General features: G+C 44.9%; 1 protein-coding gene across 1 annotated transcript in view; it reads left to right on the plus strand.

Moving 5' to 3' along the window:
- Positions 1–12,606, plus strand: part of dlec1 (DLEC1 cilia and flagella associated protein) — a 197,118-nt gene that overhangs the window by 87,867 nt on the left and 96,645 nt on the right. Inside the window, exons 15-18 of the mRNA XM_064949696.1 lie at positions 3,130–3,322; positions 3,422–3,643; positions 6,712–6,805; positions 11,603–11,733. Coding sequence (XP_064805768.1) covers positions 3,130–3,322; positions 3,422–3,643; positions 6,712–6,805; positions 11,603–11,733 — 640 coding nt within the window. The remainder of the gene's footprint in view (positions 1–3,129; positions 3,323–3,421; positions 3,644–6,711; positions 6,806–11,602; positions 11,734–12,606) is intronic.

Below are 12,606 nucleotides of genomic sequence, written 5' to 3' on the forward strand. Positions count from 1 at the left end.
AGCTACCTGCCCTAACCCTTAAACTAACCACCATCAGCAACAACACGTTAGACCAGCTACCTGCCCTAACCCTTAAACTAACCACCATCAACAACAACACGTTAGACCAGCTACCTGCCCTAACCCTTAAACTAACCACCATCAACAACAACACGTTAGAACAGCTACCGCCCTGACCCTTAAACTAACCACCATCAACAACACGTTAGACCAGCTACCTGCCCTAACCCTTAAACTAACCACCATCAACAACAACACGTTAGACCAGCTACCTGCCCTAACCCTTAAACTAACCACCATCAACAACACTTTAGACCAGCTACCTGCCCTAACACTTAAACTAACCACCATCAACAACACATTAGACCAGCTACCTGCCCTAACCCTTAAATAACCACCATCAACAACACGTTAGACCAGCTACCTGCCCTAACCCTTAAACTAACCACCATCAACAACATGTTAGACCAGCTACCTGCCCTAACCCTTAAACTAACCACCACCATCAACAACACGTTAGACCAGCTACCTGCCCTAACCCTTAAACTAACCAAAATCAACAACATGTTAGACCAGCTACCTGCCCTAACCCTTAAACTAACCACCACCATCAACAACACGTTAGACCAGCTACCTGCCCTAACCCTTAAACTAACCACCATCAACAACACTTTAGACCAGCTACCTGCCCTAACACTTAAACTAACCACCATCAACAACACATTAGACCAGCTACCTGCCCTAACCCTTAAACTAACCACCATCAACAACACTTTAGACCAGCTACCTGCCCTAACACTTAAACTAACCACCATCAACAACACATTAGACCAGCTACCTGCCCTAACCCTTAAATAACCACCATCAACAACACGTTAGACCAGCTACCTGCCCTAACCCTTAAACTAACCACCATCAACAACATGTTAGACCAGCTACCTGCCCTAACCCTTAAACTAACCACCACCATCAACAACACGTTAGACCAGCTACCTGCCCTAACCCTTAAACTAACCAAAATCAACAACATGTTAGACCAGCTACCTGCCTAACCCTTAAACTAACCACCACCATCAACAACACGTTAGACCAGCTACCTGCCCTAACCCTTAAACTAACCACCATCAACAACACGTTAGACCAGCTACCTGCCCTAACCCTTAAACTAACCACCACCATCAACAACACGTTAGACCAGCTACCTGCCCTAACCCTTAAACTAACCAAAATCAACAACATGTTAGACCAGCTACCTGCCCTAACCCTTAAACTAACCACCACCATCAACAACACGTTAGACCAGCTACCTGCCCTAACCCTTAAACTAACCACCATCAACAACACGTTAGACCAGCTACCTGCCCTAACCCTTAAACTAACCACCATCAACAACACGTTAGACCAGCTACCTGCCCTAACCCTTAAACTAACCACCATCAACAACACGTTAGACCAGCTACCTGCCTTAACCCTTAAACTAACCACCATCAACAACACGTTAGACCAGCTACCTGCCCTAACCCTTAAACTAACCACCACCATCAACAACACGTTACACCAGCTACCTGCCCTAACCCTTAAACTAACCACCATCAACAACACGTTAGACCAGCTACCTGCCCTAACCCTTAAACTAACCACCATCAACAACACGTTAGACCAGCTACCTGCCCTAACCCTTAAACTAACCATCAGCAACAACACGTTAGACCAGCTACCTGCCCTAACCCTTAAACTAACCACCATCAACAACACGTTAGACCAGAACCCCTTTCCAAATGTAATGTTTCAGGTCTGATCCATATATTTCTGTAGATGTTTGCAGAAATCTCTCTTTCTGTAGAATAATTTTTCTCACCTTTTTTCCCTCTCTGTCTTTGTCTCTCTCTCTGTCTGTCTCTGTCTGTTTCTACTCTCTCTCTGTCTGTCTCTGTCTCTGTCTGTTTCTACTCTCTCTCTGTCTCTGTCTGTTTCTACTCTCTTTGTCTGTTTCCATTCTCTCTGTCTGTTTCTACTCTCTCTCTGTTTCTACTCTCTGTCTTTTTCTCCTCTCTCCGTCTGTCTCTGTCTGTTTCTACTCTCTGTCTGTTTCTATACTCTCTCTGTCTGTTTCTACTCTCTCTCTTTCTGTTTCTACTCTCTCTCTGTCTGTTTCTACTCTCTCTGTCTTTGTCTCTCTCTCTGTCTGTCTCTGTCTGTTTCTACTCTCTCTGTCTGTCTCTGTCTCTGTCTGTTTCTACTCTCTCTCTGTCTGTCTGTGTCTGTTTCTACTCTCTCTTTGTCTGTCTCTGTCTGTTTCTACTCTCTGTCTGTCTCTGTCTGTTTCTACTCTCTCTGTCTGTTTCTACTCTCTCTCTGTCTGTTTCTACTCTCTCTCTGTCTGTTTCTACTCTCTCTGTCTTTTTCTCCTCTCTCCGTCTGTCTCTGTCTGTTTCTACTCTCTCTGTCTGTTTCTATACTCTCTCTGTCTGTTTCTACTCTCTCTCTTTCTGTTTCTACTCTCTCTCTGTCTGTTTCTACTCTCTCTGTCTTTTTCTCCTCTCTCTGTCTGTCTCTGTCTGTTTCTACTCTCTCTCTGTCTGTCTCTGTCTCTGTCTGTTTCTACTCTCTCTCTGTCTGTCTGTGTCTGTTTCTACTCTCTCTTTGTCTGTCTCTGTCTGTTTCTACTCTCTGTCTGTCTCTGTCTGTTTCTACTCTCTTTGTCTGTTTCTACTCTCTCTCTGTCTGTTTCTACTCTCTCTCTGTCTGTTTCTACTCTCTCTCTGTCTGTTTCTACTCTCTCTGTCTTTTTCTCCTCTCTCCGTCTGTCTCTGTCTGTTTCTACTCTCTCTGTCTGTTTCTATACTCTCTCTGTCTGTTTCTACTCTCTCTCTTTCTGTTTCTACTCTCTCTCTGTCTGTTTCTACTCTCTCTGTCTTTTTCTCCTCTCTCTGTCTGTCTCTGTCTGTTTCTACTCTCTCTCTGTCCGTCTCTGTCTGTTTCTACTCACTCTCTGTCTGTTTCTTCTCTCTCTTTGTCTGCTTCTTCTCTCTCTGTCTGCTTCTTCTCTCTCTCTGTCTGTTTCTTCTCTCTCTCTGTGTGTCACTGTCTCTCTCTCGCTCTCTCTCTATATGTCTGTCTGTGTGTCAGTCACTTGGAGCTGGCGTTCCATTGGCAGATCATGCAGCCCAACTTGCAGACCCTCCTCCCTGGGGAGATCCCTGACCCCGCCCACATCCAGTACCACTTGGCCAATGACGACGTGTTCTACGTCAGCCCCGCCTCCGGCCTGCTCACCCCCCTACAGGACCATGAGTTCCTCCTTACATACCAGCCCCAGCAGGTAACCTCTGACCTCTAACCAGACTGGACCATGAGTAGCTGTAGGGTGTGATTCACTAGGTGCATCAGTGTAGTAAAAGTTGATGTGTGTTTTATCCAGTTGATGGACTACCACCGTGTGTGTCACCTGGTAGTGAGGGACGTCCCAGAGCTGCCCAGAGAGGATGAACCTCTGGACACCGCACCCAAGGTGAACGATGTGATTGTCATGGAGATAGAGGTCAAAGGGTTGACACAGGCCTACCAGGTCCTGTTGGAGCCTTACTCTATTCATATCCCTGGAGAGGTGTTCATAGGCACCACCATCCGCAGGAGCTTTAAGGTAATCAGTTATGATAGTACATCAATGAGATACTTTATGTTTACCCAGTGGGCAAATTGACCAAGTGACGCGCTTACGTCCAAAATGGCCAAGTGAAGCGCTTACGTCCAAATTGGCCAAGTGAAGCGCTTACGTCCAAATTGGCCAAGTGACGCGCTTACGTCCAAAAGCAGTTGGTGAAATGGTCTTTGCCCACAGGTTAAGTACAGTAGTCTATGTTCTCTTCTCCAGACCACCATGGTACCAGTAGTCTCTGATGGTCTGTTCTCTTCTCCAGACCACCATGATGCCAGTAGTCTCTGATGGTCTGTTCTCCAGACCACCATGGTACCAGTAGTCTCTGTTCTCTCTCCAGACCACCATGGTACCAGTAGTCTCTGATGGTCTGTTCTCTCTCCAGACCACCATGGTACCAGTAGTCTCTGATGGTCTGTTCTCTTCTCCAGACCACCATGGTACCAGTAGTCTCTGTTCTCTTCTCCAGACTACCATGGTACCAGTAGTCTCTGATGGTCTGTTCTCTTCTCCAGACCACCATGATGCCAGTAGTCTCTGTTCTCTCTCCAGACTACCATGGTACCAGTAGTCTCTGATGGTCTGTTCTCTTCTCCAGACCACCATGATGCCAGTAGTCTCTGATGGTCTGTTCTCCAGACCACCATGGTGTCAGTAGTCTCTGTTCTCTCTCCAGACCACCATGGTACCAGTAGTCTCTGATGGTCTGTTCTCTTCTCCAGACCACCATGATGCCAGTAATCTCTGTTCTCTCTCCAGACCACCATGGTACCAGTAGTCTCTGATGGTCTGTTCTCTTCTCCAGACCACCATGGTACTAGTAGTCTCTGATGGTCTGTTCTCCAGACCACCATGGTGTCAGTAGTCTCTGATGGTCTGTTCTCCAGACCACCATGGTACTAGTAGTCTCTGATGGTCTGTTCTCCAGACCACCATGGTACCAGTAGTCTCTGATGGTCTGTTCTCCAGACCACCATGATGCCAGTAGTCTCTGATGGTCTGTTCTCCAGACCACCATGGTACCAGTAGTCTCTGATGGTCTGTTCTCCAGACCACCATGGTACCAGTAGTCTCTGATGGTCTGTTCTCCAGACCACCATGGTACCAGTAGTCTCTGATGGTCTGTTCTCCAGACCACCATGGTGTCAGTAGTCTCTGATGGTCTGTTCTCCAGACCACCATGGTGTCAGTAGTCTCTGATGGTCTGTTCTCCAGACCACCATGGTACCAGTAGTCTCTGATGGTCTGTTCTCCAGACCACCATGGTACCAGTAGTCTCTGATGGTCTGTTCTCCAGACCACCATGATGCCAGTAGTCTCTGATGGTCTGTTCTCCAGACCACCATGGTGTCAGTAGTCTCTGATGGTCTGTTCTCCAGACCACCATGGTGTCAGTAGTCTCTGATGGTCTGTTCTCCAGACCACCATGGTGTCAGTAGTCTCTGATGGTCTGTTCTCCAGACCACCATGGTACCAGTAGTCTCTGATGGTCTGTTCTCCAGACCACCATGGTGTCAGTAGTCTCTGATGGTCTGTTCTCCAGACCACCATGGTGTCAGTAGTCTCTGATGGTCTGTTCTCCAGACCACCATGGTACCAGTAGTCTCTGATGGTCTGTTCTCCAGACCACCATGGTGTCAGTAGTCTCTGATGGTCTGTTCTCCAGACCACCATGGTGTCAGTAGTCTCTGATGGTCTGTTCTCCAGACCACCATGGTGTCAGTAGTCTCTGATGGTCTGTTCTCCAGACCACCATGGTGTCAGTAGTCTCTGATGGTCTGTTCTCCAGACCACCATGATGCCAGTAGTCTCTGATGGTCTGTTCTCCAGACCACCATGGTACCAGTAGTCTCTGATGGTCTGTTCTCCAGACCACCATGGTGTCAGTAGTCTCTGATGGTCTGTTCTCCAGACCACCATGGTACCAGTAGTCTCTGATGGTCTGTTCTCCAGACCACCATGGTACCAGTAGTCTCTGATGGTCTGTTCTCCAGACCACCATGGTACCAGTAGTCTCTGATGGTCTGTTCTCCAGACCACCATGGTGTCAGTAGTCTCTGATGGTCTGTTCTCCAGACCACCATGGTACCAGTAGTCTCTGATGGTCTGTTCTCCAGACCACCATGATGCCAGTAGTCTCTGATGGTCTGTTCTCCAGACCACCATGGTGTCAGTAGTCTCTGATGGTCTGTTCTCCAGACCACCATGGTGTCAGTAGTCTCTGATGGTCTGTTCTCCAGACCACCATGGTGTCAGTAGTCTCTGATGGTCTGTTCTCCAGACCACCATGGTACCAGTAGTCTCTGATGGTCTGTTCTCCAGACCACCATGATGCCAGTAGTCTCTGATGGTCTGTTCTCCAGACCACCATGGTACCAGTAGTCTCTGATGGTCTGTTCTCCAGACCACCATGGTGTCAGTAGTCTCTGATGGTCTGTTCTCCAGACCACCATGATGCCAGTAGTCTCTGATGGTCTGTTCTCCAGACCACCATGGTACCAGTAGTCTCTGATGGTCTGTTCTCCAGACCACCATGGTACCAGTAGTCTCTGATGGTCTGTTCTCCAGACCACCATGGTGTCAGTAGTCTCTGATGGTCTGTTCTCCAGACCACCATGGTACCAGTAGTCTCTGATGGTCTGTTCTCCAGACCACCATGGTACCAGTAGTCTCTGATGGTCTGTTCTCCAGACCACCATGGTACCAGTAGTCTCTGATGGTCTGTTCTCCAGACCACCATGGTACCAGTAGTCTCTGATGGTCTGTTCTCCAGACCACCATGGTACCAGTAGTCTCTGATGGTCTGTTCTCCAGACCACCATGATGCCAGTAGTCTCTGATGGTCTGTTCTCCAGACCACCATGGTACCAGTAGTCTCTGATGGTCTGTTCTCCAGACCACCATGGTGTCAGTAGTCTCTGATGGTCTGTTCTCCAGACCACCATGGTACCAGTAGTCTCTGATGGTCTGTTCTCCAGACCACCATGGTACCAGTAGTCTCTGATGGTCTGTTCTCCAGACCACCATGGTACCAGTAGTCTTTGTCTCTTCAGATGTGGAACAGCAGCAGATCCAGAATCGCCTTCCATTGGGAGAGGAGCAGTGACTGTCACATCATGGAGGTGGAGCCCCCTGCTGGGGAAATAGGTACACATCATGGTCACACACAGATATATATATATATATATATATATATATATATATATATAGATAATATATTTATATATATTTATTTCCTTTATTATTTCCCCCTAACCCTACCACCCATCCCCTATTTGGAGTAAACGAATGAACAACAACACTTGGGCGTATATTTCCAGCTTATCCATACTGTATACATTTAACACACAGTCTATATATTTAGTCCACATCCTTCCAGCTTATCCATACTGTATACATTTAACACACAGTCTATTTATTTAGTCCACATCCTTCCAGCTTATCCATACTGTATACATTTAACACACAGTCTATATATTTAGTCCACATCCTTCCAGCTTATCCATACTGTATACATTTAACACACAGTCTATTTATTTAGTCCACATCCTTCCAGCTTATCCATACTGTATACATTTAACACACAGTCTATATATTTAGTCCACATCCTTCCAGCTTATCCATACTGTATACATTTAACACACAGTCTATATATTTAGTCCACATCCTTCCAGTTTATCCATACTGTATACATTTACACACAGTCTATTTATTTAGTCCACATCCTTCCAGCTTATCCATACTGTATACATTTAACACACAGTCTATATATTTAGTCCCCATCCTTCAACTCCACTCAACCCCTCCCATCTATCTCTGAAAACCATCCAGTTTTTATTTCTATTTGCCATATATTTTTCAACTGTGCTGTCTGTGATGTTTCACAAAAGTTCTGAAATATGTTAATATGTTAGAAATATGTTATCTACAGGGTAGCCTAGTGGTTAGAGCGTTGGACTAGTAACCGGAAGGTTGCAAGTTCAAACCCCCGAGCTGACAAGGTACAAATCTGTCGTTCTGCCCCTGAACAGGCAGTTAACCCACTGTTCCCAGGCCGTCATTGAAAATAAGAATTTGTTCTTAACTGACTTGCCTGGTTAAATAAAGGTAAAAAAAACAAAAAAAAAACAAGTATTCAGACCCTTTGCTATGAGACTTGAAATTGAAGTCAGGTGCATCCTGTTTCCATTGATCATCCCTGAGCTGTTTCTACAACTTGATTGGAGTCCACCTGTGTTAAATTCAATTGACTGGACATGATTTGGAAAGGCACACACCTGCATATATAAGGTCCCACAGTTGACAGTGCATGTCAGAGCAAAAACCAAGCCATGAGGTCGAAGGAATTGTCCGTAAAGCTCAGAGACAAGATTGTGTCGAGGCACAGATCTGGGGAAGGGTACCAAAAAATGTCTGCAGCATTGAAGGTCCCCAAGAACACAGTAGCCTCCATCATACTTAAATGGAAGAAGTTTGGATCCACCAAGACTCTTCCTAGAGCTGGCTGCCCAGCCAAACTGAGCAATCGGGGAAGAAGGGCCTTGGTCAATGGTCACTCTGACTGACAGAGCTCCAGAGTTCCTCTGTGGAAATGGGAGAACCTTCCAGAAGGATAACCATCTCTGCGGCACCACCAATCAGGTCTTTATGGTAGAGTGACCAGACGGAAGCCACTCCTCAGTAAAAGGCACGACAGCCCGCTTGGAGTTTACCAATAGGCACCTAAAGGACTCTCAGACTATGATAAACAAGATTCTCTGGTCTGATTAAACCAAGATTGAATTATTTGGCCTGAACACCAAGCATCACATCTTGAGGAAACCTGGCACCATCCCTACGGTGAAGCATGGTGGTGGCATTATCATGCTGTGAGGTTGTTTTTCAGCAGCAGGGACTGGGAGACTAGTCAGGACCAAAGGAAAGATGAACAGAGCAAAGTACAGAGAGATCCTTGATGAAAACCTGCTCCAGAGCGCTCAGGATCTCTGACTGGGGCGAAGGTTCACCTTCCAACAAGACAACGACCCTAAGCACACAGCCAAGACAATGCAGGAGTGGCTTCAGGACAAGTCTCTGAATGTCCTTGAGTGGCCCAGCCAGAGCCCAGACTTGAACCCGATCAAAGATCTCTAGAGAGACCTGAAAATAGCTGTGCAGCAACGCTCCCCATCCAACCTTGAGAGGATCTGAAGAGAAGAATGGTAGAAACTCCCCAAATACAGGTGTACCAAGTTTGTCGTGTCATACCCAAGAAGACTCTATGCTGTAATTGCTGCCTAAGGTGCTTCAACAAAGTACTGAGTAAATGGTCTGAATACTTACGTAAATGTGACATTTCCTTAAATGAAACTGGTATGCTTATTCATTCATCACAATTTTCTTTAGCCAATTTTGGTCGTTAATGAAGGGCTGACAGACAAGTTCCTTACTTTATCCCCTTTCTACTTGCCTCTTCCATTTTTGCGGTAATGCTGCAATTCGTTGGTTGTAATTCTGGTGAGAGCAGACATTTCCATATTTTTTTGTTAGCTGCATCTATGGCATAACTCCACCAGTCCTATTTATGAAGATTATACAAAAAATCTAATTATTCCCCAAATATTGTTTTTTTTAACCATAGAGGTCTAAATGCTTTAATATTTAATAATTTCTGCCCTCTGAATTCATATTCATTATATAAATAGGCCCTTTTAATTTTGTCTGACTTGCCTTTCCAAATAAAATGGAATATTTTTTGCTCATATCATTTTAAAAACAAGTCGCTCGGTGTAGGCAAAACCATAAGCAAATTGGTAAACTGGGATATGACTAAAGAGTTAATCAGGGTAAACTGGGATATGACTAAAGAGTTAATCAGGGTAAACTGGGATATGACTAAAGAGTTAATCAGGGTAAACTGGGATATGACTAAAGAGTTAATTAGGGTAAACTGGGATATGACTAAAGAGTTAATCAGGGTAAAATGGGATATGACTAGAGTTAATTAGGGTGATTTTTCCACAAATAGACAGGTATTTTCCTTTCCACGGTAGCAAGATCTTATCTATTTTTGCCAACTTTCTATTAAAATTGAATGTAGTGAGATTATTTATTTATTTTGGGATATGTATACCGAGTATATCCACATCACTGTCAGACCATTTTATACGGTAATGTAAAAGTTGTCCCTGCTGGGGAAATAGGAACATGTCATGGTCACATCATAGAGGTGGAGCCCCCTGCTGGGGAAATAGGAACATGTCATGGTCACATCATAGAGGTGGAGCCCCCTGCTGGGGAAATAGGAACATGTCATTGTCACATCATAGAGGTGGAGCCCCCTGCTGGGGAAATAGGTACATGACATGATTCAGCCAGACTGTTTATAAGAGATGAACATGAATTATACATTTCAAGACATTTAGCAGAGGTGCAGCAGAACTCTGTAGCTTTAGTAGACTGACTGATTAATGTGTCTAGTAGACTGGTCAGTTGACTGACTAGTTAGTAGACTGTTCTGTTGACTGACTGGTTAGTAGACTGGTCAGTTGACTGACTGACTGGTTAGTAGATTTATGTTGACTGACTGGTTAGTAGACTGGTCTCTTGACTGACTGATTTGTAGACTGGTCTGTTGGGTGACTGGTTAGTAGACTGGTCTCTTGACTGACTGGTTAGTAGACGGTCTCTTGACTGACTGGTTAGTAGACTGGTCTGTTGGCTGACTGGTTAGTAGGCTGGTCTGTTGGATGACCGGTTAGTAGACTGGTCTGTTGGCTGACTGGTTAGTAGGCTGGTCTGTTGACTGACTGGTTAGTACACTGGCTAGTAACCTGCTGTTTACTGACTGGTTAGTAGACTAGTCTGTTGGCTGACAGACTGGTTAGTAGACTGGGCTGTTGACCGACTGACTGGTTAGTAGACTGGGCTGTTGACCGACTGACTGGTTAGTAGACTGGGCTGTTGACTGACTGGTTAATAAAGCTAATCTGAAAACAAGACTCCCTAAATTCTATAAGCATATCGATTGTGCAACCAGGGCTGGTAAAACCCTGGATCATTGTTATTCTGTGAGCGAGTTCATTAGAAAGTGCATCGGGCGATGTCGTACCCACAGCAACTATTAAACCATAGTGGAGTTTGGAGTGTGACTGTTTGAGGTTGTGGACAGGTGTCTTTTATACTGATAACAAGTTCAAACAGGTGCCATTAATACAGGTAACGAGTGGAGGACAGAGGAGCCTTTTAAAGAAGAAGTTACATGTCTGTGAGAGCCAGAAATTTTGCTTGTTTGTAGGTGACCAAATACTTATTTTCCAGCATAATTTGCAAATAAATTCATTAAAAATCCTACAATGTGATTTTCTGGATTTCTTTTTCTCATTTTGTCTGTCATAGTTGAAGGGTACCTATGATGAAAATTACAGGCCTCTCTCATCTTTTTAAGTGGGAGAACTTGCACAATTGGTGGCTGACTAAATACTTTTTTGCCCCACTGTACATGTATCACTAGCCACTTTAAACTATGCCACTTTGTTTACATACTCATCTCATATGTATATACTGTACTCGATACCATCTACTGCATCTTGCCTATGCCGTTCTTTGCCATCACTTATTCATATATCTTTATGTACGTATTCTTTATCCCCCTACACTTGTGTGTATAAGGTAGTAGTTGTAGAATTGTTAGGTTAGACTACTCGTTGGTTATTACTGTATTGTCGGAACTAGAAGAACAAGCATTTCGCTACACTCGCATTAACATCTGCTAACCATGTGACCAATAACATCTACTAACCATGTGTGTGACCATTAACATCTGCTAACCATGTGTATGTGACCATTAACATCTGCTAACCATGTGACAAATACAATTCGATTTAATAGAATGCTCTGTTGACTGACTAGTGGTTAGTAAACTGATCTGTTGTCTGACTGGTTGACTGTGTGTTTGTGGTCCAGAGGTGAACGAGTGTTTTGACCTGGAGCTGGTTCTGACCGGAGGGCGACCAGGTGCGGTCATATCCAGACTGCTGTGTCATGTTCAGCACCATCACCAACCTGTTGCTCTGGTCATACAGGTCACCTTCAAGGTGAGAGAGACTCCTATCATAGCTGTCTAAACGGCATCATCCGCTGAGTTAGTCATTCTCAGAGAGACTCCTATCATAGCTGTCTAAACGGCATCATCCGCTGAGTTAGTCATTCTCAGAGAGACTCATATCATAGCTGTCTAAACGGCATCATCCGCTGAGTTAGTCTCAAAGAGACTCATATCATAGCTGTCTAAACAGCATCATCCGCTGAGCTAGTCTCAGAGAGACTCATATCATAGCTGTCTAAATGGCATCATCCGCTGAGTTAGTCATTCTCAGAGAGACTCATATCATAGCTGTCTAAACAGCATCATCCGCTGAGCTAGTCTCAGAGAGACTCATATCATAGCTGTCTAAATGGCATCATCCGCTGAGCTAGTCATTCTCAGAGAGACTCATATCATAGCTGTCTAAATGGCATCATCCGCTGAGTTAGTCATTCTCAGAGAGACTCCTATCATAGCTGTCTAAACGGCATCATCCGCTGAGTTAGTCATTCTCAGAGAGACTCATATCATAGCTGTCTAAACGGCATCATCCGCTGAGTTAGTCTCAGAGAGACTCATATCATAGCTGTCTAAACAGCATCATCCGCTGAGCTAGTCTCAGAGAGACTCATATCATAGCTGTCTAAATGGCATCATCCGCTGAGTTAGTCATTCTCAGAGAGACTCATATCATAGCTGTCTAAACAGCATCATCCGCTGAGCTAGTCTCAGAGAGACTCCTATCATAGCTGTCTAAACGGCATCATCCGCTGAGTTAGTCATTCTCAGAGAGACTCCTATCATAGCTGTCTAAACGGCATCATCCGCTGAGTTAGTCATTCTCAGAGAGACTCATATCATAGCTGTCTAAACGGCATCATCC

Source organism: Oncorhynchus masou, chromosome 30, assembly GCF_036934945.1.
Source record: "Oncorhynchus masou masou isolate Uvic2021 chromosome 30, UVic_Omas_1.1, whole genome shotgun sequence".
In the NCBI taxonomy this organism is placed as follows: Eukaryota; Metazoa; Chordata; class Actinopteri; order Salmoniformes; family Salmonidae; genus Oncorhynchus; species Oncorhynchus masou.